The sequence below is a fragment of the Coregonus clupeaformis genome, chromosome 19 (genome assembly GCF_020615455.1).
Source record: "Coregonus clupeaformis isolate EN_2021a chromosome 19, ASM2061545v1, whole genome shotgun sequence".
Taxonomy (NCBI): Eukaryota; Metazoa; Chordata; class Actinopteri; order Salmoniformes; family Salmonidae; genus Coregonus; species Coregonus clupeaformis.
The window spans coordinates 50,776,020-50,800,027 of NC_059210.1; the positions used below are offsets into that span (position 1 = coordinate 50,776,020).

The 24,008-nt window shown below is 43.1% G+C and overlaps 1 protein-coding gene across 8 annotated transcripts in view; it reads left to right on the forward strand.

Annotated features, from left to right (window-relative positions):
* The window catches only part of LOC121532221 (casein kinase I), a 56,810-nt gene that overhangs the window by 17,151 nt on the left and 15,651 nt on the right, over nucleotides 1–24,008 (forward strand). For all 8 annotated transcript variants that reach the window (XM_041838025.1, XM_041838027.1, XM_041838030.1 and 5 more), the window contains exons 3-6: nucleotides 2,091–2,131; nucleotides 3,591–3,660; nucleotides 23,478–23,629; nucleotides 23,772–24,006. In XM_041838025.1, the coding sequence (XP_041693959.1) occupies nucleotides 2,091–2,131; nucleotides 3,591–3,660; nucleotides 23,478–23,629; nucleotides 23,772–24,006 (498 nt within the window). The remainder of the gene's footprint in view (nucleotides 1–2,090; nucleotides 2,132–3,590; nucleotides 3,661–23,477; nucleotides 23,630–23,771; nucleotides 24,007–24,008) is intronic.

Genomic DNA, 24,008 nt, shown 5'->3' on the forward strand with positions numbered 1-24,008 from the left:
TGAAGGTACGGAGGTGCCGTTCCCCTCACTGCTCCATAGGCAAGCACCATGGTCTTGTAACGGATGCGAGCTTCAACTGGAAGCCAGTGGAGTGTGCGGAGGAGCGGGGTGACGTGAGAGAACTTGGGAAGGTTGAACACCAGACGGGCTGCGGCATTCTGGATGAGTTGTAGGGGTTTAATGGCACAGGCAGGGAGCCCAGCCAACAGCGAGTTGCAGTAATCCAGACGGGAGATGACAAGTGCCTGGATTAGGACCTGTGCCGCTTCCTGTGTAAGGCAGGGTCGTACTCTCCGAATGTTGTAGAGTATGAACCTGCAGGATCGTGTCACCGCCTTGATGTTAGCTGAGAACGACAGGGTGTTGTCCAGGGTCACGCCAAGGCTCTTCGCACTCTGGGAGGAGGACACAACGGAGTTGTCAACCGTGATGGCGAGATCATGGAATGGGCAGTCCTTCCCCGGGAGGAAGAGCAGCTCCGTCTTGCCAAGGTTCAGCTTGAGGTGGTGATCCGTTATCCATACTGATATGTCTGCCAGACATGCAGAGATGCGATTCGCCACCTGGTTATCAGAAGGGGGAAAGGAGAAGATTAGTTGTGTATCGTCAGTGTAGCAATGATAGGAGAGGCCATGTGAGGATATGACAGAGCCAAGTGACTTGGTGTATAGCGAGAATAGGAGAGGGCCTAGAACTGAGCCCTGGGGGACACCAGTGGTGAGAGCACGTGGTGCGGAGACAGCTTCTCGCCACGCCACTTGGTAGGAGCGACCGGTCAGGTAGGACGCAATCCAAGAGTGAGCCGCGCCGGAGATGCCCAGCTCGGAGAGGGTGGAGAGGAGGATCTGATGGTTCACAGTATCAAAGGCAGCAGACAGGTCTAGAAGGACAAGAGCAGAGGAGAGAGAGTTAGCTTTAGCAGTGCGGAGAGCCTCCGTGACACAGAGAAGAGCAGTCTCAGTTGAATGACCAGTCCTGAAACCTGACTGGTTTGGATCAAGAAGGTCATTCTGAGAGAGATAGCAAGAGAGTTGGCTAAAGACGGCACGCTCAATAGTTTTGGAAAGAAAAGAAAGAAGGGATACTGGTCTGTAGTTGTTGACATCAGAGGGATCGAGTGTTGGTTTTTTGAGAAGGGGTGCAACTCTCGCTCTCTTGAAGACGGAAGGGACATAGCCAGCGGTCAAGGATGAGTTGATCAGCGAGGTGAGGTAGGGGAGAAGGTCACCGGAGATGGTCTGGAGAAGAGAGAAGGGGATGGGGTCAAGCGAGCAGGTTGTTGGGATCTGTATTTCATTTTCAGTAAATGTGAAAACATTTCTAAAAACAGGTTTTCACTTTGTCATTATGGGGTATTGTGTGTAGATGGGTGAGATTTAAAAAATATATATAATCCATTTTGAATCCAGGCTATAACACCACAATGTGGAATAAGTATGAATACTTTCTGAAGGCACTGTATGTGATCGTGTCTCAAGGTATAAAATGATTATTTTGAAATGCAATCTCTTTTTGGGCTTAGTTGTCGTCAATTTGCAGTGTGTAAATTATTATAATTATGTTCCGGCCCCCATGACCATCCCCTCCGACAAAAATCGGCCCGCGGCTGAGTCTAGTTGCCTTCCCCTGACTTAGAGTGATCGAGGCATACATTCTCTCCTATTACAATCAAAGACAGATCATTCGAGGAAAATGGAGGACAAAATTACTTTTGCTTTGTTCATTCATTTGAAATTGGTAGTTTTATGCAGGACATGCACCCAGTGATGGGGTTCACAGAAAACTGCAATACATGGCATTGCACAATAGCCATATGCAGATGCGTAATGGTGCATTAGAGGCCCCTGGTTATTGTCCTCCTCACCTCAAAACTGTCCAATGCGAACCTTACACACCACTGACTTTCCAGATGCTTTGTTCAGTCATCACTGTTATTTGTGAAGCATGTGTCTTCGAGACCTATGGGAGTTTAAATGGTTCCTTAAGACTCCTAAAATATTCCTTGGTGGCTGCACTGGATGTGCCATCTCATCTGTTAGAAATAAGTTGTTTACCCAACCTTCTAATAACCTTTTTTTTATGTTATCCAGGGAAAAACCTCTACACCAACGAGTATGTTGCAATAAAATTGGTAAGTATGGAGCCTTATTAGGGTTGGGCACTATTTTCATATCGTCATACTGTCCTTCTCTCACAATGGGATGTACGGTATTACCGGCTTAGTACACAAGGGGTGCCATAAACATAAAAAAGCCTATTGGGCGTCTCTTACTAGAATGCTAACAAAATAAGCACAAGTAAGAGCGAATTTCCATGGGGGCTGCTAGCTACATATGCTAACGAGCGCAACCAAAAATAAACGAATTGCAAAGACAGGCAATCCAGCTCATAAAGTTATACATGTATAGGTAGTAGCTACCGAATGTCGTTTTTGGTGACTGGACATTTGCAAGCCGATTTGAACGAGAGACATTGCAAATGGACAAAGTTTTGCTCGTCTGAAGGAAGAACAGTACTGCCTCTGGAGCAGCATGTCTACACGCTGTGTCTGTGTGGAGTCTAGGGCAATGGGTCTGCCTGCTCTGCTCGGAAAAGAGGGGGCAGGAGCAGACGGACCGAGAATGGACAGGAGAAAAAACTCAAGGAAATCAAGATAACAGTGGCAGCTGTACAAATAACTTATCCAAAGGGCTTTGACTTCTTAAACACGGCAGAAAGCTAACACAATATGATGCCCCGTCACCTTATTAATTCAGCCACTTACTTTAGATAACATTCTTGCTAACGCAGAATTCTATGTTTTTCGTGCAGGAAAAAAATATAAAACGCATAAGAAATATCTTGCTGCGTTTTCTAAACGCAGATCTAAAATGCTTCTTATTGTAATTTCTGCTCGGCATCAGACTAATTTTGTGCTTCAGTTGCACTTCTAAACTCGGATGAGAATTCAGGAAAAGGGCATTCTATCAGCAGACAACGCTCTGACTGGTGTGTAGCTACTTTTCTCCTGTACCTTTCTCGTTTTTTTCTCAGGTAAAATGCAAGATTAACTAATTTAAGAACTGATTAATTAAGCAAAACATTGGGCAATGTAGCTGACTACATTTTTTCTATGGGGGGCCTAAAAATTAGAAATAGTGCATTCGGAAAGTATTCAGACCCCTTCACTTTTTCCACATTTTGTTACGTTATAGCCTTATTCTAAAATGGATTAAATAAATAAATAATCCTCATCAATCTACACACAATACCACATAATGACAAAGGTTCTAATTTTTTGGACAAATGTATTTAAAACAAAAAACAGACCTTATTTACATAAGTATTCAGACCCATTGATCATCCTTGAGATGTTTCTACAACTTGATTGGAGTCCACCTGTGGTAAATTCAATTGATTTGACATGATTTGGAATGGCACACACAAAAAACAAGTTTTAAATAGTCAATTACATGCTAATTATAGAATTTCTTAACCTTTAATTTGAAAGTTGTTTGTTTGAATGATAATTCATTTCAATTTTCATATTTAGTGTAGGTGTAATTCTTATTGTTGAAGTGTAGTGAATTCCTTTTGTATTATTCTTCCAGGAACCAATAAAGTCAAGGGCACCACAGCTGCATTTGGAGTACCGGTTTTACAAAACATTAGGCAGCACAGGTAAGACCCTCCACTCTTCTACCCACACATTTATCTCCATCCTCTCTCTTCCTCTTTTCTGTCTCACTGATCACTCCTACTGACTTGAGGTCACCTCAGAATGGTGAGGTTCAGTTTGAAGAAAGACTGGGCCCGTTCTTAAAGGGTAGGTAGCATAAACGTAACCACGTGTAACATATCGATTTGCATTAGTATACGCATCAGAAGTCCCAATGCAAAGTTACACCTCACTTTTCTATTTTTCAAGTTATTACATAAAATCGATCAGAATGCTTGAGTCATCCCGGAAAATATTTTTGCGGGGTGTGATGCAATATGGAGGACCCGGCAAGCCAGCCTATTCCCTATATATTGTAAACTCCAATAGAAGTAACTTCAAATGTATAATTTCAAATTAAACCAAATCATTTGCACTCATGACTACTGGTTTCAATTGAATTTTCAGCCAACTTACAAGCAAATACTTTACGAATGTATTGTTACAAATCAGCTTGTTAGGTTGCTAGCCAACTAGCCTGCTAACATTAGCCCTACTAGCCTGCGATCGGAGGAAGACACCAGGCAGATGGAAATGATCACAACAGCACAGTCAGTCAGCTGCTGTAGCCTGCTAGTACTAAGCCAAGGTTGAAAAACTCTGGTAGCCTACTTCACGGAGATCATGTGGCCCACACTTGTGGGGAATCTGATTGGTTGTTTAGATCACAACTCTTCGTGATTGGTGGATTGTAGCACACCACTGCCAACACTGTCTGCATGGCTAGTGGCTAACGTTAATCAGCTCGAGCTAGCTAACACAGAGTAGATTCTCCATATGACGTTGTGAAATATTGCATTGTGGTTATTTTAGAAGATATTCGGAAATAAGTTAAATATTGTGATGTCACGAGAGGCTACACAGCTTTCAGCGGGATTGCTCAAGTAGTGCAAGGAGACCAGGTTCAACCAAAACAAGGATTTTATTAAAGGTCTTGGGAAACTAACGAAAGTATAACACAATTCTGTACTCTGGTGGCTCTTTCAGGGTTAACAGTTCAGGGATGTCTCTTCCACATCCAAAATCATAACTCTCCCTCGCTCAAATAACTTTTCCCCAGTCTTACTATATTCCACGTTGCAGCTAGTGGCCAACCCAGCAAAACGTCCTTCCAAATGTCCCACACGTATTTCCACAGGTGCATATATCCAAAGGTGAGTATTTCCCAAAGGTAAGTATCTCCACATCCTTATATTCCTCATGGAAGTGGACGTGCAGCACTCTTGTCCTCCAGAGAGCCCCGGTTGGAGACTGTGTGTCTTCCCTTCCCAAACCTTCAGCTCATCAGCTCCTGATTGGTTTCAGCTGCGTGGGAAGATTGGCCATAGAGGGTTGGAGTTCCCGACCATACCAGCAGATGGAGCCATAGCTGTCTGGGTTTGCAGCCATCTCAGGGGGATGTAACGTCCCTCCAGGACACAGCCTCTCGTGACATCACACATCCCCCTCCTCGGGACCGACGTCCTCGTCGGGGTAAAGGCAGCGAAGAAGGCATCACGCCGGGAGAGGGCGTCCGCATTGCCGTGGTGCTTGCCAGCCTGAACGCATCAGCCTTGGTTTTAGCAGAGTTTAGCTTCTGTTGAGCAGCTTTCAGTTCCTTCTCTCTCTCTGCCTCCGCATTCTTCATCTTGTTCTCCAACACCTTGTACTTCTCCTCTGCCTTCTTCTGGACCTCCTTACTACTGCGCAGGGTCTCCTCACACTCCTCGATGGTCCTGCGCAGCCTCTCCAGCTCCTCCTGTTGCTTAGGGAAGGAGCTCTGTTGGAGTTTAGCCTGGAGGATATCTAACTCTTCTGTCTTCATGTCTAACTGTTGCTTTAACAAACGATACCTCTCAGCGGTCCCCTTCAGACCAGACAGTTCTTTGTCCAGATTCTGTAGCTCCGTCTCTGTGTCGGTCTGGGCACCTGCCATCCCTATCAGAGCCCGGGCGGGAGTGAGTAATTCGGAGGATTGCACCGGAGCCTTCCCAGGATGAGTTTTGCCTCTCCGTTTCCGAGGTACTCGGGTTATCCTCTCCTGAGACTCTCTCCAGAGTGGGTAAAAGGCTGGGCAGTCTCGTCCAATTAGGACAGGGACGGGGAGGGAATCAACCACCCCCGCCGTCGTGTGTATGGTTCCCCGTGTGCTGGTCATTGTAAGTTCAGTAATGGGGTATTCTCTGGTGTCCCCATGGACACAGGAAACTGGGAGGACTTTCCCCGGGGTCAGACACGTTGGGCCCACCAAATCCTTACGCACCAGGGTGGCCCGGCTACCAGAATCCAGTAAGGCCTCCACATCATGGTGATTCACAGTTACCGGGCAGGTGGGGGGGTCGATCTGGGCCGCCATCTACGACTCCCAAGAGCGAGGCAAAACGGTGTGTGGGTGCTGAGCTGGAGGACTCCGCAGTGGGCCTAGGTTCATCGGCTGGTTTCCCACACTGCCAGGAGATATGTCCCATCTCCCCACACCGGTAACACTGTCGAAGTTTCCCCCCTCCTGGTGTACTCTTCTTGGACCCGCCTGGTTTCTGGCTCCCCCTGGAGCCGGGATAAGTCCTGACGTGGCTGGGTTCGAGACCTTGGGGTCCTTTGGACGGGTTCTTCCCATTTGTGGTGGGGCCGCCCTCCTGGGGTCTTTTTCGGGAAGCATTCAGCATCTCCGCTGTGGCCTGGTACTTTTCCACAGCTTCCACGGTCAGATCAGCCGTGGTCAAGGCCTGTTGACTGATGAACCGTTTTGCCTCATAAGGCAGGGCGCGTGAGGTAACGATCCACCACAACGGCCTCCACCACCGCCGCTGCTGTATTCCTCTGCGGATCCAGCCATTTCCTTGCGATTCGGACAAGTTCATGCATCTGCGCCCGAGGAGGTTGGTCTGGTTGGAAGGTCCAACTGTGAAAGCGCTGGGCCATACCAAATTTTGTGAGTCCATATCTGCTGAGGATCTCAGACTTCAGGGCATCATAGTCAGTAACCTGGTCAGGGCCCAGGTCCCGGACAGCATTCAGCGCTTCCCCGGTTAGAAAGGGGGCTAACAGACCAACCCACTGTTGCTTGGGCCAGGCTTCCCTAGTGGCCGTGGCCTCAAATGCATGCAGGTATGCCTCAATGTCATCGGTAGCTCCCATCTTAGATATAAAGTCACTTGCCTTTATTGGGCGGGTATTTTGGACCACCCTCTGTCTCTGCAACTGCAATTCCTCTGCCTTCAGAAGGTTGGCTTTCTTTTGCTCCTCCAAGAGAGCCACGTTTGCTTGCATCTGGGCGTGCTGGCCAGCAACAAGGGCTTTCAATAGGTCCTCCATTTCAGTCGGCGGGGAGCCTACGGCCAACTTGGAAAACTGGGTGATCAAACCTTCGGTATCCTCCTCTGCCATGCACTATTAACGCTTGAGCGTGCCCGTATTCTCCACCATCTGTGATGTCACGAGAGGCTACACAGCTTTCAGCGGGATTGCTCAAGTAGTGCAAGGAGACCAGGTTCAACCAAAACAAGGATTTTATTAAAGGTCTTGGGAAACTAACGAAAGTATAACACAATTCTGTACTCTGGTGGCTCTTTCAGGGTTAACAGTTCAGGGATGTCTCTTCCACATCCAAAATCATAACTCTCCCTCGCTCAAATAACTTTTCCCCAGTCTTACTATATTCCACGTTGCAGCTAGTGGCCAACCCAGCAAAACGTCCTTCCAAATGTCCCACACGTATTTCCACAGGTGCATATATCCAAAGGTGAGTATTTCCCAAAGGTAAGTATCTCCACATCCTTATATTCCTCATGGAAGTGGACGTGCAGCACTCTTGTCCTCCAGAGAGCCCCGGTTGGAGACTGTGTGTCTTCCCTTCCCAAACCTTCAGCTCATCAGCTCCTGATTGGTTTCAGCTGCGTGGGAAGATTGGCCATAGAGGGTTGGAGTTCCCGACCATACCAGCAGATGGAGCCATAGCTGTCTGGGTTTGCAGCCATCTCAGGGGGATGTAACGTCCCTCCAGGACACAGCCTCTCGTGACATCACAATATGTAAAACCCCCAAAACATAACTGTTTGTAGTTATAGGTAACCAGATCGTGACTACAACTAAGATACTAAGTATATGACTACACTGTGTTACTTTGGTTAGTAAAAACTCATGATTCCTGCCCTTTAACTGTCGCAAGAAAGAATTACAAAGCTCTGCTGTTATAGCAATTTCACAGTGCCTCCAGTGACTGACAGGTTGAAAGCCCTCAATATTAATCAATGGCACTGCCTGTGTGTTAGGGCTGCACAATTAATCAAATTCAAATCGAAATCGCAATATTGTCGCAAGTGTATTATGGGGGCCCCGAAAAATCATGAGCAAAGGCTCCAAAAACACCCAAATATGTCCTTTTAGTAATAGTGATGCAGGTCTTTAGATGTTGTACACATGAAATTGTCATTCCGAACTTTATCCGCAACGGTATAGTCCATTTTGCTGCAACTCGAGCTATACATCTCCTTCCATTCTACAGGTAACTGCCAAAATAAAGGAAAGTAAATGAGGGATACAAAGTATATTGAAAGCATGGGGTGCTTCCACACAGGAAGTTCCAGACACTTGTAGAATCTATACCAAGGCGCATTGAAACTGTTCTGGCGGCTCGTGGTGGCCCAACGCGCTATTAAGACACTTTATGTTGGTGTTTCCTTTATTTTGGCAGTTACCTGTAGCAGCAGGCTACATGGAGAATGAAAAAGCTGGATAGGGAAAACTGCTGAAGTCGCGCAAAAGGGAATATAACATTGTAGATCAAGTTTGGAATTACACAATTTCATGTTTCTTTGGGGGCCCCATACTACACAACAAGGATGAGGAAGTGATTTGCTGTTTGGGGTAAGTTTCTCAAATGTGAAATCACAAAAAAGGTGTCTGGACCCTTCAATAACATGCTATTTACATTAAAAACAGAGATTTGGTTGTAAAAAAAAAATAGGACTTCTTTATGTTTGCATGCTGTACTGTTAGGTCAAATCCTGTCAGCAGATTGTTCTAAACAACAATGATTTCTATATAAAAAAATAAAGAAAGAATCGCAATTAGATTTTTTGGCCCATATAGTGCAGCCCTAGGGTGTGTGCGTGCATGTGGTCCTCTTTCAGGTTGCTCACGCAGAATACCTGAATCTCAGGCATTATATTGCTCCACAATATTTAGGCTTGCAAGGACATGGTAATGTTTTGCAGGTGTAAAATATTTGTGTGGTTTAATGGTTGGAACGGTATCTTGGGAATGAGCTTGAGATCTCTCTCTCTCTCATACACACACATACATTAGTCTCTCCCTCACACAGATACCTCAGTCAGTGAATTTGCTACACACTTGTGTCGCTCGCCTCGTCTTTGAGTCTCAGGCTCAGATGCAGAAAGTAGCACTGGTCCTGTGGTGTTGATCAGACACCTGCAGTCTCCCTGATTACACTGCTGAGACTGTGCTGTTGTTTCCCTTTAACAGTAAATGCTATCATCAAATTGATCAGAAATACAGTGTAGACACTTAATGTTGTAAATGGCTATTGTAGCTGGAAACGGCAGATTTTTTATAAAATATCTACATAGGCGTACAGAGACCCATTATCAGCAACCATCAGTCCTGTGTTCCAATGGCACTTTGTGTTTGCTAATCCAAGTTTATCATTTTAAAAGGCTAATTGATCATTAGAAAACCCTTTTGCAATTACGAAACAAATAACTTTCTTCTGAAAATCGTCAGTCTATTCTTGTTCTGAGAAATGAAGGCTATTCCATGTGAGAAATTGCCAAGAAACGGAAGATCTCGTACAACGCTGTGTACTACTCCCTTCACAGAACAGCGCAAACTGGCTCTAACCAGAATAGAAAGAGGAATGGGAGGCCCGGTGCACAACTGAGCAAGAGGACAAATACATTAGTGTCTAGTTTGAGAAACAGACGCCTCACAGGTCCTCAACTGGCAGCTTCATTAAATAGTACCCGCAAAACACCAGTCTCAACGTCAACAGTGAAGAGGCGACTCCGGGATGCTGACCTTCTAGGCAGAGTTGCAAAGAAAAAGCCATATCTCAGACTGGCCAATAAAAAGAAAAGATTAAGATGGGCAAAAGAACACTGGACAGAGGAAGATTGGAAAAAAGTGTTATGGACAGACGAATCGAAGTTTGAGGTGTTCGGATCACAAAGAAGAACATTTGTGAGACGCAGACCAAATGAAAAGATGCTGGAGGAGTGCTTGATGCCATCTGTCAAGCATGGTGGAGGCAATGTGATGGTCTGGGGGTGCTTTGGTGGTGGTAAAGTGGGAGATTTGTACAGGGTAAAAGGGATCTTGAAGAAGGAAGGCTATCACTCTATTTTGCAATGCAATGCCATACCCTGTGGACGGCGCTTGATTGGAGCCAATTTCCTCATACAACAGGATAATGACCCAAAGCACAGCTCCAAACTACGCAATAACTATTTAGGGAAGAAGCAGTCAGCTGGTATTCTGTCTAATGGAGTGGCCAGCACAGTCACCGGATCTCAACCCTATTGAGCTGTTGTGGGAGCAGCTTGACCGTATGGTACGTAAGAAGTGCCCATCAAGCCAATCCAACTTGTGGGAGGTGCTTCAGGAAGCATGGGGTGAAATCTCTTCAGATTCAGATTACCTCAACAAATTGACAACTGGAATGCCTGCAAGGCTGTAATTGCTGAAAATTGAGGATTCTTTGACGAAAAGCAAAGTTAAGGACACAATTATTATTTCTATTAAAAATCATTATTTCTAACCTTGTCAATGACTACATGTCCTATGCATTTTGCTATATTTCCTATTCAAACTAATTTAATGTATGTTTTCATGGAAAACAAGGACATTTCTAAGTGACCCCAAACTTTTGAACGGTAGTGTATGTATTTGATATTATCTTTTTATAAGTCTGTGGTGATCACTTTACTATTTTTCTGAATATTAGTCCAGTTCTATATGGGATGACTGCTTTCTGTTTGACACCCCCCACCCTACCCCATTCGGTGAAAACAGTTACAGGAAGGCAGGTTGACGTTTATGGTCATGAATCTTGCCCTGGAGGCAGAACTGAGTGATTTCCGCTAGATGGGCCAGCTGCAAAGTCTAAATTGGCTATATTTTACAAATTCATTGAAACAAAAATGTGCTTTAAGGTTAGGGGTTAGGCATTCGGGTTAGCCGTGTGGTTAGGTTTAAAATCAGATTGTATGACTTTGTGGCTGTGCCAGCTAGTGCTCTGCAGAGCTGCCTTCAGAACAAGATTCATGACGAAAAATGCTAACCTGCTACAGGAAGTGCAGTCCGACTGACACTTGCACAGCTGGTGTGACACAGCTTCCCGTGTTACCTTTGCATGCAAGCCGTTGACAGAACCAGTGTTTACACATAGTGTTACTGTCAGCGCTGGGGGAAGGTAGATTTAGATCTCGAAGATAAGGTCTTTCACAGGTGGGTTGGGGTAATTTCCTCTTGGGTAGTGTTGGCTAAGCAAGTGTCATCAATCAATGAACTGATAAATCCATCAATGGGTACATCATCAGAGTTGTATCAGTCACATTTCTAATACAGAGTCAGCTAAGCAGTCGGGGAGAATTGAAAATTCCTAGGCGCAATATGTAAAATTCTATCATGTTTGCCTAATTTCAGTTTGTGGCCAAACAAGCAGTGTAGAGAATCATTGTACAATCTAAAACGCTGTAAAATATCTTCGCAGCTGTTTGAAGCTGGTGTACAAAACCTAAACTTAATGACGGGAAGCATAGGACGGCTCTACCTCTTATAAGACTTGCTTTCGATGAGTGTCAGATCTATAACTCAAATTTGTATGTGCATTTGGTCGGGTCGCACACAAAGCTTACTGAACCTTTTAATGATATTTAATAAACAATGATTATCTGGCCTTTTGAATCAAATCTGAAACCAGCCCCCTTGACAAATGAGTTGCACCCCTTTAGTAGAGTAATGATTAGTTCCTTGGCATTGTCAAGCACCTCACTTTTGAGGAGAGCGAAAATGGCTGCCTCTGCTAGTTTAATAACTTGTGTTTTGAGGATTGCTCTTGAATTAATTACTTTCATATTCTTAGTGCCTCTCATTCCAGCCTCAACAGAGCACGGTAATTCAAGCTACTTGTTATATTATTATCGACATTTGTTCATAAGCTATCTTCCTTTCACTAGGTTTCTTGCCATTTTAGGTGGTCCATGTAACGAAACAATTCAGAAAATATACCCGTCAATACAGACCGTCACAATCGTGTTGGTGTGTGTCACCTGATGCCCTGCACTCAGCTCCAAGGCCTTTCTGTATGAGATGAATGAGTAGCCTAGTCAGTGGAAAGGTTCCATGGTGTGCCAACCACCATGCTATCTGGGTATGAGCATGGCTGGTTGACACTAGTGATGGGGGGAAAAAATTGATAGTTACATATCTCAATATTATTTTGGATGATATTATATTGATACTTTGACTCCAAGTATCAATTATTTGTTTTTTGGGGGGGGGCTAGGTAGCGTTAGCTAGCGCTAGTTGGCTGTACCGGCGCCAAAACGCTGGTACTTTTATTTCAAAACGTGTTTTCTCATCGCTCTCTGTTGTCACTCTGCAGCAGACATGGTGAGCAATAAGTTTGGAACATTGAATCGCAATACATAGAGATTCGCAATACATATCATATCGGCACCTAAGTATCGTGATAATATCATATCGTGAGGTCCCTGGCAATTGCCAGCCCTAGTTGGCACTGTGTTTTATTAGTGCCTACTACTGCCTACAATAGCATACACTGCAAACACAGCGCCTACATACAGATAACACTGCCTCTACTTTCTTTACTCAATGGTAAAGGTTTTGTGTGTGAGCCTGTGCGGGTATTGTGTCGCTGTAAAAGATGTCAAACTCTTTATTGGTCTGCAGCCCATTCATCCACATAACGTAATTTTTTTTTGCCACAAACTCCATTGATTTCCCTGCCGTATCCCACTGCATGTGAAGTGAAAGTTGCATAACATGTCACTTGTGACTCATCTCCCATCTTAGATCAGTAGCTTCGCCCGGGAGACCCTTACAGTTCCAGTGGAAGTTTTCACAAGTGTTGTTTTCCTCTCTACTGTGCAGCATTATAAATCACAGATTTCCCCAACAAGGCTGGTATTTTTTTACTTGACTTCCTGAATTTAACCATTAGTGTTAAAATTGGTTGAAAACTTTTAGAAGTCCTTCACACTGATGTGCTATTAGTGTGGTGATATCTCTGATAGTCCTACATGTTCTGCTAACAAACTGTAGTTACCAATGGGAAAGTTATTGCTAGCCTAAATCACAGTAAAGCCTCCGCTTTTGAAAGCAATTTTGGAGTGACTAGTACGTGCTTGAGATATTGGTAGAAAGCTTGAGTAGTAGCCTAAAAGTCCCGCTGGGTGTTTTATATGGCTGATACGATACCAGTATTGCAACAACAACAAAAATTATGGCAAAAATGGAAACACGAAGCAGGCCAAACTCTTTGGTCTTTTAAAAATCTGCTGTATGTTAAATATTGTGTGCTATAGTATGGAGCGATTTCAGTGCCAACATAAATTGTATTTGAATTTGTATTAGGATATTACATTTGAATTTAATATTTTTGAATATTTAATGCACAATTGAATAATTGAATTAATAAATTGAACTTGTATTTCATGATTTGAATATGAATTGAATGACTATTGCATTCAGTTTTCAAAGACAATTTATGTAATTTAATATTCAAATTAAATATTTATATATTCAGTTTCAATATGGTAGATATTGTATTCATTGTCTGTTTATCAAGTTTACAAACCATCATTTCAAGGTAATCAAAGTTTCATATATTAAACTTCTCAGATGCATTCCGGTTCAGTTTTCAAATTCTGTTTCTAAATTCAGATTTAAAACCAGAGACAACATCCTGGTGCTTTGTCCCCAGGAAAGGTAGAGGAGAAATGATAGAATCAAATGCTCACTGTGGTAAACTTCTGGCGGTATAATGAGGGGAAAAAATCTATACAGTTACATATCGGGATATTATTTTTCACAATATATCGTATCGTTTTTAAAATATCGCAATATTATTTTTGCGCTAGTTTGCTGTACCTGCACCAAAACGCCAGTATTTTTCCTTCATAGCTTGTTCTCCATCATCTTTTTAAATAGTGAGCCAATTTGTTTCCCGAACTTTTATTTTCATGACTGACCAAAACTCACGGCGCTCTCTTGTCCCTCTGCAGCAGACATATGGTGAGCAATTGTTTGGAACATCGGATCGCAATAAAATCACAGTATCGAATCGCAATACATACAGAATTGTGAAAATCGCAATACATATCGTATCGGCACCTAAGTATTGTGATAATATTGTATCGGGAGGTCCCTGGCAATTCCCAGCCCTAGTGTTTTATGGGTATGGAATAGGATAGAATGTAGGGCTGCACGATATGGGCAAAAAAATCGAATTGCGATTTCTTTGCCAAATATTGTGATTTGACTTGCGATATACACTGAACAAAAATATAAACGCAATTTGTAAAGTGTTGGTCCCATGTTTCATGAGCTGAAATTAAAGATCCCAGATATTTTACATGCATACATAAAGCATATTTTTTTACATCCCTGTCAGTGAGCATTTCTCCTTTGCCAAGATAATCCACCTGACAGGTGTGGCATATTAAACAGCATGATCATTACACAGGTGCACCTTGTGCTGGAGACAATTAAAGGCCACTTTAAAATGTGCAGTGTTGTCACACAACACAATGCCACAGATGGTCCACCAGAGCTGTTGCCAGATAATTGAATATTCATTTCTCTACCATAAGCTGCCTCCAATGTCATTTTAGAGAATTTGGCTGTACGTCCAACTGGCCTCACAACCGCAGACCACGTGAAACCACGCCAGCCCAGGACCTCCCCATCTGGCTTCTTCACCTGCGGGACCGTCTGAGACCAGCCACCCAGACAGCTGTTGAAACTGTCGGTTTGCACAACCGAAGAATTTCTGCACAAGCTGTCAGAAACTGTCTCAGGGAAGCTGACCTGATTGCAGTTTGGCGTCGTAATCGACTTCAGTGGGCAAATGCTGACCTTCGATGGCCACTGGCACGCTGGGGAAGTGTGCTCTTCATGGATGAATCCCGGTTTCAACTGGCAGATGGCAGACAGCGTTTATGGCGTTGTATGGGCGAGCAGTTTGCTGATGTCAACGTTGTGACGCCCAATGGTGGTGATGGTGTTATTATATGGGTAGGCATAAGCTATGGACAGAAAACACAATTGCATTTTATCAATGGCAATTTCAATGTACAGAGATACCGTGACGAGATCCTGAGGCCCATTGTTGTGCCAATCATCCGCCGCCATCATCTCATGTTTCAGCATAATGCACAGCCCCGTGTTGCAAGGATCTATACACTATTCCTGGAATCTGAAAATGTCCCTGTTCTTCCATGGCCTGCATACTCACCAGACATGTCACCCATTGAGTATGTTTGGGATGCTCTGGATTGACGTGTACAACAGCGTGTTCCAGTTCCCACCAATATCCAGCAACTTCGCACAGCCATTGAAGAGGAGTGGGACAACATTCCACAGGCCACAATCAACAGTAATCAACTTCATGCGAAGGAGATGTGTCGTGCTGCATGAGGCAAATGGTGGTCATATCAGATACTGACTGGTTTTCTGATCCACGCCCCTACCTTTTTAAGGTATCAGTGACCAACAGATGCATATCTGTATTCCCAGTCATGTGAAATCCATAGATTAGGGCCTAATGAATGTATTTCAATTGACTTATTTCCTAATAGGAACTCTAACACAGTAAAATCTTTAATTGTTGGATGTTGTAGTTTATATTTTTGTTCAGTGTAGATCAAAACACTTACGTGTGTATGTAAGAGAAGGCGATCTGTCATTCCCAAGCAACCATTTCCAACCATTAAACCACAACACAGAGAACCACAAAAATACTTTACACCTGCAAATCATGACCATGTAATCACACGCTAGGGCTACAAGATATTGGCAAAAAATCTAACAGATTTTTATTTATTTTAAATTTTTAAGATGATCTAATAAAAAAGCAGTGGAAAGCCGCATCGTTCTTGTTTGGAACAATCTCTTGACTGCATTTGGCCTAACAGAACAGCATAAAAACATATATTGAATTTAACAGCAAGGAGGAGGAACTGTGCTACTTGATTGACAGGGGCGGGGCTTGGTGTGTGTGGGAAGCAGCTGCAAGAGGGGAAAAAATGGAGTAAACTATAAAATGGATGTTACGCAGCTGAGTGACGTTAAAAAAATATTGCATATGATATGTTTATGAATCTCTTGCACATCTGTGAATTTGATTAATTGTGCAGCCCTAATCCACCAAATTTTTTTCCTCATCAATCTACAGACAATACCCCATAATGACAAAGCGAAAACAGGTTTTTAGAAATGTTTACAAATGTATTAAAAATAAAAAACAAATACCTTATTTACATAAGTATTCAGACCCTTTATGAGACTCGAAATTGACCTTAGGTGCATCCTGTTTCCATTGATCATCCTTGATGTTTCTACAACTTGGAGTCCACCTGTGTTAAATTCAATTGATTTGACATGGTTTGGAAAGGCACACACCTGCTGATTTTGTACGTTTGCCCACTGACAAAGAAATGATCAGTCTATAATTTTAATGGTAGGTTTATTTGAACAGTGTAACAACAACAAAATCCAGAAAAACGCATGTCAAAAATGTTATAAATTGATTTGCATTTTAATGAGGGAAATAAGTATTTGACCCCCTCTCAATCAGAAAGATTTCTGGCTCCCAGGTGTCTTTTATACAGGTAACGAGCTGAGATTAGGAGCACACTCTTAAAGGGAGTGCTAATCTCAGCTTGTTACCTGTATAAAAGACACCTGTCCACAGAAGCAATCAATCAATCAGATTCCAAACTCTCCACCATGGCCAAGACCAAAGAGCTCTCCAAGGATGTCAGGGACAAGATTGTAGACCTACACAAGGCTGGAATGGGCTACAAGACCATCGCCAAGCAGCTTGGTGAGAAGGTGACAACAGTTGGTGCGATTATTCGCAAATGGAAGAAACACAAAATAACTGTCAATCTCCCTCGGCCTGGGGCTCCATGCAAGATCTCACCTCGTGGAGTTGCAATGATCATGAGAACGGTGAGGAATCAGCCCAGAACTACACGGGAGGAACTTGTCAATGATCTCAAGGCAGCTGGGACCATAGTCACCAAGAAAACAATTGGTAACACACTACGCCGTGAAGGACTGAAACCCTGCAGCGCCCGCAAGGTCCCCCTGCTCAAGAAAGCACATATACAGGGCCGTCTGAAGTTTGCCAATGAACATCTGAATGATTCAGAGGAGAACTGGGTGAAAGTGTTGTGGTCAGATGAGACCAAAATGGAGCTCTTTGGCATCAACTCAACTCGCCGTGTTTGGAGGAGGAGGAATGCTGCCTATGACCCCAAGAACACCATCCCCACCGTCAAACATGGAGGTGGAAACATTATGCTTTGGGGGTGTTTTTCTGCTAAGAGGACAGGACAACTTCACCGCATGAAAGGGACGATGGACGGGGCCATGTACCGTCAAATCTTAAGTGAGAACCTCCTTCCCTCAGCCAGGGCATTGAAAATGGGTCATGGATGGTGTATTCCAGCATGACAATGACCCAAAACACACGGCCAAGGCAACAAAGGAGGGGCTCAAGAAGAAGCACATTAAGGTCCTGGAGTGGCCTAGCCTGTCTCCAGACCTTAATCCCATAGAAAATCTGTGGAGGGAGCTGAAGGTTCGAGTTGCCAAACGTCAGCCTCGAAACCTTAATGACTTGGAGAAGATCTGCAAAGAGTGGAACAACATCCCTCCTGAGATGTGTGCAAACCTGGTGGCCAACTACAAGAAACGTCTGACCTCTGTGATTGCCAAGAAGGGTTTTGCCACCAAGTATTAAGTCATGTTTTGCAGAGGGGTCAAATACTTATTTCCCTCATTAAAATGCAAATCAATTTATAACATTTTTGACATGCGTTTTTCTGGATTTTGTTGTTGTTATTCTGTCTCACTGTTCAAATAAACCTACCATTAAAATTATAGACTGATCATGTCTTTGTCAGTGGGCAAACGTACAAAATCAGCAGGGGATCAAATACTTTTTCGCTCACTCATAAGGTCCCACAGTTGACAGTGCATGTCAGAGCAAAAACCAAGCCATGAGGTCGAAGGAATTTTCCGTAGAGCTCCGAGACAGGATTGTGTCGAGGCACAGATCTGGGGAAGGGTACTAAAACATTTCTGCAGCATTGAAGACCTTGAAGAACACAGTGGCCTCCATCATTCTTAAATTGAAGAAGTTTGGAACCACCAAGACTCTTCCTAGAGCAGGCCGCCCCAGCCAAACTGAGCAATCGGGGGAGAAGGGCCTTGGTCAGAGAGGTGACCATGAACCCGATACGAGGTACTAGTCCCCTGTAGCTCAGTTGGTAGAGCATGGCGCTTGCAACGCCAGGGTTGTGGGTTCGTTTCCCACGGGGGGCCAGTATGAAAAATGTATGCACTCACTAACTGTAAGTCGCTCTGGATAAGAGCGTCTGCTAAATGACTAAAATGTAAAATGTATATAATTTTTTGTTAGGCCTACATGTACATTGAAGTATTATTTGCAGTTGTCACTGTGACAAAGAACACCCGGAAAGCACTGAATGGTCTGAACCAGTATCTGTGCGTTAGAGACCTCATGAATCGTCTTGTGTTACCACCTTATTAGTATGTAGCTGTGCAGTAGGATGCGTTGATCAGTTGATTGACAGGTGTAGACCTGTAAAACGATCAACTTTCCTCTAGTGTGGATACTCACCAACGTTTTATAGTTATGTAGCCTATAGTTTATAATGACAGTTATCGTTGTAGTTATTGGCTTGGTGGATAGACAGGGCTTTAACTTTGACACAACACTAACGTTATCAACAGAACTATCCTACTAGTAAGTCTAGCAAACGTTAGCAAACTTGAATGAAATAAATATAGAATTACACTTATACTTGTGTTCTTGACTTTTATACTGTATAAATTGACTCGTTTGCCACCTGCGCGCTGCAGTACGGAAGTAAAGCAGACATCGAATTCATCACTTCCGTTGTTTGGCTGTGCCCATAACAACTTTCGAAAATGAGGTGGATAGAATGCCAACAATTGTGTGTGAAATCTGTTTTTATTTGTCATGTGGGTGAAACCGAAATGCAATGGTTACCTTGAATAGTCCATTTGAAATATGAACATGCTCTCTAGCCACGAGAGGTTCTATATCTCTGACATGCATTGAGCCATGGCGTGTTGTCGTTGGTAACAGTGTATTTTCTGTGTGGGTGTTGAGGATGTTATATGTACAAACCTTTGCTTGAGAGCTAAATTGAGTTTTTATTCAGACATGAGATGCATATAGACAGACCTACCATTATTGATGACAAGCTAGGTGACTGAAGCCTGTCCTTTTTAGTGTGGGGGTGGATTCATGGTTTGAGTGGTTGCGTGTCTCTGGGGAAGCCAACATTTGCTCCTGTGTGACTGAATTTATTTAACCCGAACATTTCAAAAGATGAAGAACTCATGGCATTAACAGATTTTTATCCGGCCTCTGCTTAAAGTTAATGGACTCCGAGTCCTGTTGCCGTTTTCACCATTTCAACTTGGTGAAAACATGGTTCAAATACGAATTGGTTTAGGGATAGGAAGGTGTAAGGTAAAATCACACTTGTGTTAATAGTGTGTAGAGTGGAACTGCCTTTAGCCTATGCTTTGACATGTAGAAGACAGGAGAACATGTGGCCATTTGCTAGGTGAAAAATCTGTCGACGTGCCCTTGAGCAAGGCACTTAACCCTAATTTCTCCTGTAAGTCGCTCTGGATAAGAGCATCTGCTAAATGACAAAAATGTAAACGTTAAAAATGCAGTACTTTTTCTCTTGCACACTCACCCCATTAAAGTAATTGATGCACCCGGCACTGTATCATTCCCCGAACCCCAATGTCTAGGATAGTGTTGCACTACTGTAGTCAGTCCAGAATAACATAGTTGTGCTGTACAGATGGGAGTTCGCTATCCTCCTGAGACCCAGCAATTAATTTTGTCCTCTCTTGAACATCAGTTCTTGGTCCGTATCTCTGAGGCCATACAAGCCACTGTATTATGTCCTGTTGTCACTTTGAGAGGACATTCTGGGCTTTTCAATTATATCATGTGTGGGGGTGTGACCTTGACAATTTTATCTTCCTGGTTCTTTAAAGAATTGCTGCCTTAAAAATTTGCACATTTTATGGACATTTGAAAAAGGGTTTGTGTAATTATTAGTTATAATTTTTGTGAGTTTGATATTCAAATTATTACTAGTAAATTAATATCTCAGGAATAGTTAAGTGAGTTGTCACCTGCTGTACCCATTGGTTGTAATGTATTGTTTTTTCATTTATGGCCTGATGACCACTATGTAGAACCATTTTGCACTTACAATAAAATATAAATTACTATTTTACATTTTTACATTTTAGTCATTTAGCAGACACTCTTATCCAGAGCGACTTAATAATATAATAATAATAATAATATGCCATTTAGCAGACGCTTTTATCCAAAGCGATTTACAGTCATGTGTGCATACATTTTTACATATGGGTGGTCCCGGCGATCGAACCCACTACCCTGGCGTTAAGCGCCATGCACTACCAATTGAGCTACAGAGGACCACACAGTTAGTGAGTGCATACATTTTCATACTGGCCCCCCGTTGGAAATGAACCCACAACCCTGGCGTTGCAAGCGCCATGCTCTACCAACTGAGCTACATTGGACTATATCTTGGTACTGTATATATACATATAGTACCTTTTATTTTTTACTATTTTCTACATTGTAGAATAATAGTGAAGACATCAAAACTATGAAATAACACATATGGAATCATGTAGTAACCAAAAAAGTGTTAAACAAATCAAAATATTTTATATTTGAGATTCTTCAAATAGCCACCCTTTGCCTTGATGACAGCTTTGCACACTCTTGTCATTCACTCAACCAGCTTCATGAGGTAGTCACCTGGAATGCATTTCAATTAACAGGTGTGCCTTCTTAAAAGTTCATTTGTGGAATTAAAAGACCAAGTCCATATTATGGCAAGAACAGCTCAAATAAGCAAAGAGAAATGACAGTCCATCATTACTTTAAGACATGAAGATCAGTCAATATGGAAAATTTCAAAAACGTTTATTCAAGTGCAGTCACAAAAAACATCAAGCGCTATGATGAAACTGGCTCTCATGAGGACCGCCACAGGAATGGAAGACCCAGAGTTACCTCTGCTGCAGAGGATAAGTTCATTAGTTACCAGCCTCAGAAATTGCAGCCCAAATAAATGCTTCACAGAGTTCAAGTAGCAGACACATCTCAATATCAACTGTTCAGAGGGGACTGTGTGAATCAGGCCTTCATGGTCGAATTGCTGCAAAGAAACCACTACTAAAGGACACCAATAAGAAGAAGAGACCTGATTGGACCAAGAAACACGAGCAATGGACATTAGACCGGTGGAAATGTGTCCTTTGGTCTGGAGTCCAAATTTGAGATTTTTGGTTCCATCCGCCGTGTCTTTGTGAGACACGGTGTAGGTGAACGGATGATCTCTGCATGTATGGTTCCCACCGTGAAGCATGGAGGAGGAGGTGTGATGGTGCTTTGCTGGTAACACTGTCTGTGATTTATATATAATTCAAGGCAAACTTAACCAGCATGGCTACCACAGCATTCTTTAGCGATATGTCATCCCATCTGGTTTGGGCTTAGTGGGACTATCATTTGTTTTTCAACAGGACAATGACCCAACACACCTCCAGGCTGTGTAAGGGTTGTTTTACCAAGAAGGAGAGTGATGGAGTGCCGCATCAGATGACCTGGCCTCCACAATCACCCGACCTCTAACCAATTGAGATGGTTTGGGATGAGTTGGACCGCAGAGTGAAGGAATACAGCCAACAAGTGCTCAGCATATGTGGGAACTCCTTCAAGACTGTTGGAAAAGCATTCCAGGTGAAGCTGGTTGAGAGAATGCCAAGAGTGTGCAAAGCTGTCAAGGCAAAGGGTGGATATTTGAAGAATCTCAAATATAAAATATATTTTGATTTGTTTAACACTTTTTTGGTTACTACATGATTCCATATGTGTTATTTCATAGTTTTGATGTCTTCACTATTATTCTACAATGTAGAAAATAGTAAAAAAATAAAGAAAAACCCTTGAATGAGTAGGTGTTCTAAAACTTTTGACTGGTAGTGTATATATTTGTTATTTTATACTTGGTAACATGTTTTATTTTTTCACCAAATTGTTTTGGGTCTCAGGAGGCTATGGGGTCTTTTTGGTGCTCTCATGCTATTTATTTAGTTAGCTAGCCTCTATTGTCCCAAAACACTTTCCAATCTTCTTTTCAACCAGGATGCAAAATAGGCTAACAATGGCGGTCATTTAGTTTGCTCGATCAACCTAAGCCCAGTGTCAACAGAGCTGGCATGTTTTTTTTCCAAATGGGTGACCTCACCTTGAAGTGTATCATAATTCACAACCCAATGAGGCATCATTCATTTTCCTGGCGTTTGAAGCATTTCAGTGATCTTCTCTAAAGCACGCTTTTAAGTAACATTTAAGTATGGAGCAGGTTGTAATCCCAACGGATTTATCCACTCTAGAATTCCCAAATTGTATCCCTCCACCCCACGCATTTATCAGCTTGCCGCAAGCTTCTCTGTTATTAATTGGTTTAATTAATCCCTGTTAGTGAGCATTTTTCCTTTGCAAAGATAATCCATCCACCTGACAGGTGTGGCATATCAAGAAGCTGATTAAACAGCATCATCATTACACAGGTGCACCTTGTGCTGGGGGACAATAAAAGGCCACATGTGCAGTTTTGTCACATAACACAATGCCACAGATGTCTCAAATTTTGAGAGCGCGTGCAATTGGCATGCTGACTGCAGGTATGTCCACCAGAGCTGTTGCTAGAGAATGTAACGTTCATTTATCTACCATTATCCGCCTCCAATGTCATTTTAGAGGATTTGTCAGTACATCCAACCGGCCTCACAACCGCAGACCATGTGTATGGCTTCGTGTGGGCAAGCGGTTTGCTGATGTCAACATTGTGAACAGAGTGCCCCATGGTGGCAGTGGGGTTGTGGTATGGGCAGGCATAAGCTACGAACAACGAACACAATTGCATTTTATCTATGGCAATTTGAATGCGCAAAAATACCATGACGAGATCCTGAGTCACATTGTGAGGCTCTTTTTTTTTTTTATGGTATCTTTCACCAACAGATGCATATCTGTATTCCCAGTCATGTGAAAACCATAGATTAGGGCCTAATGAATTTATTTCATTTGACGGATTTCCTCATATGAACTGTAACTCAGTAAAATCTTTGAAATTGTTGCATGTTACGTTTTATATTTTTGTTCCGTATAGTTCCAAAAAGCCTAATGAGGAAACAATACCCATCCGTGCGGTCTTGCAGGTAGAGCGTCAAATGGACATGTGAAGTGCACTGCCACGCCCTCACGCATATAAAAAAAAAATGGAACACCCTGCATAATCCAAACTCAAAATTATGCTTATCATATGATTGTATCAACTGATGTGGTTTCAGTTTAAATGGACTTTTCCCTCTCTCTCTCCATTCCTCTATCTTTCTCTCTCAGAGGAGGGTCTTCCTCAGGTCTTCTACTTTGGGCCCTGTGGGAAATACAATGCCATGGTGTTGGAGCTGCTGGGTCCCAGTCTAGAAGACCTCTTTGACCTCTGTGACAGGACCTTCTCTCTCAAGACCGTTTTGATGATGGCTATTCAGCTGGTAAGTTCAGTTAGCATCCAAATGACAAAGAATCTTGTTTTCATGAATTATGCCTGTGAGTCTGTTCTGATTTCTATTTGCCAGTGTGTCCACTTGTGCATCCGTTTGACCGTCACACACTTCCCCACTCTCCGCTCCTCAGCTCTCCCGGATGGAGTACGTCCACTCCAAGAACCTCATCTACCGAGACGTGAAGCCAGAGAACTTCCTCATCGGGCGGCAGGGGCACAAGCATGAGCACATCATCCACATAATCGACTTTGGCCTGGCCAAAGAGTACATCGACCCCGAGACCAAAAAACACATCCCCTACAGGGAACACAAGAGCCTCACAGGGACCGCCCGCTACATGTCTATCAACACCCACTTAGGAAAAGGT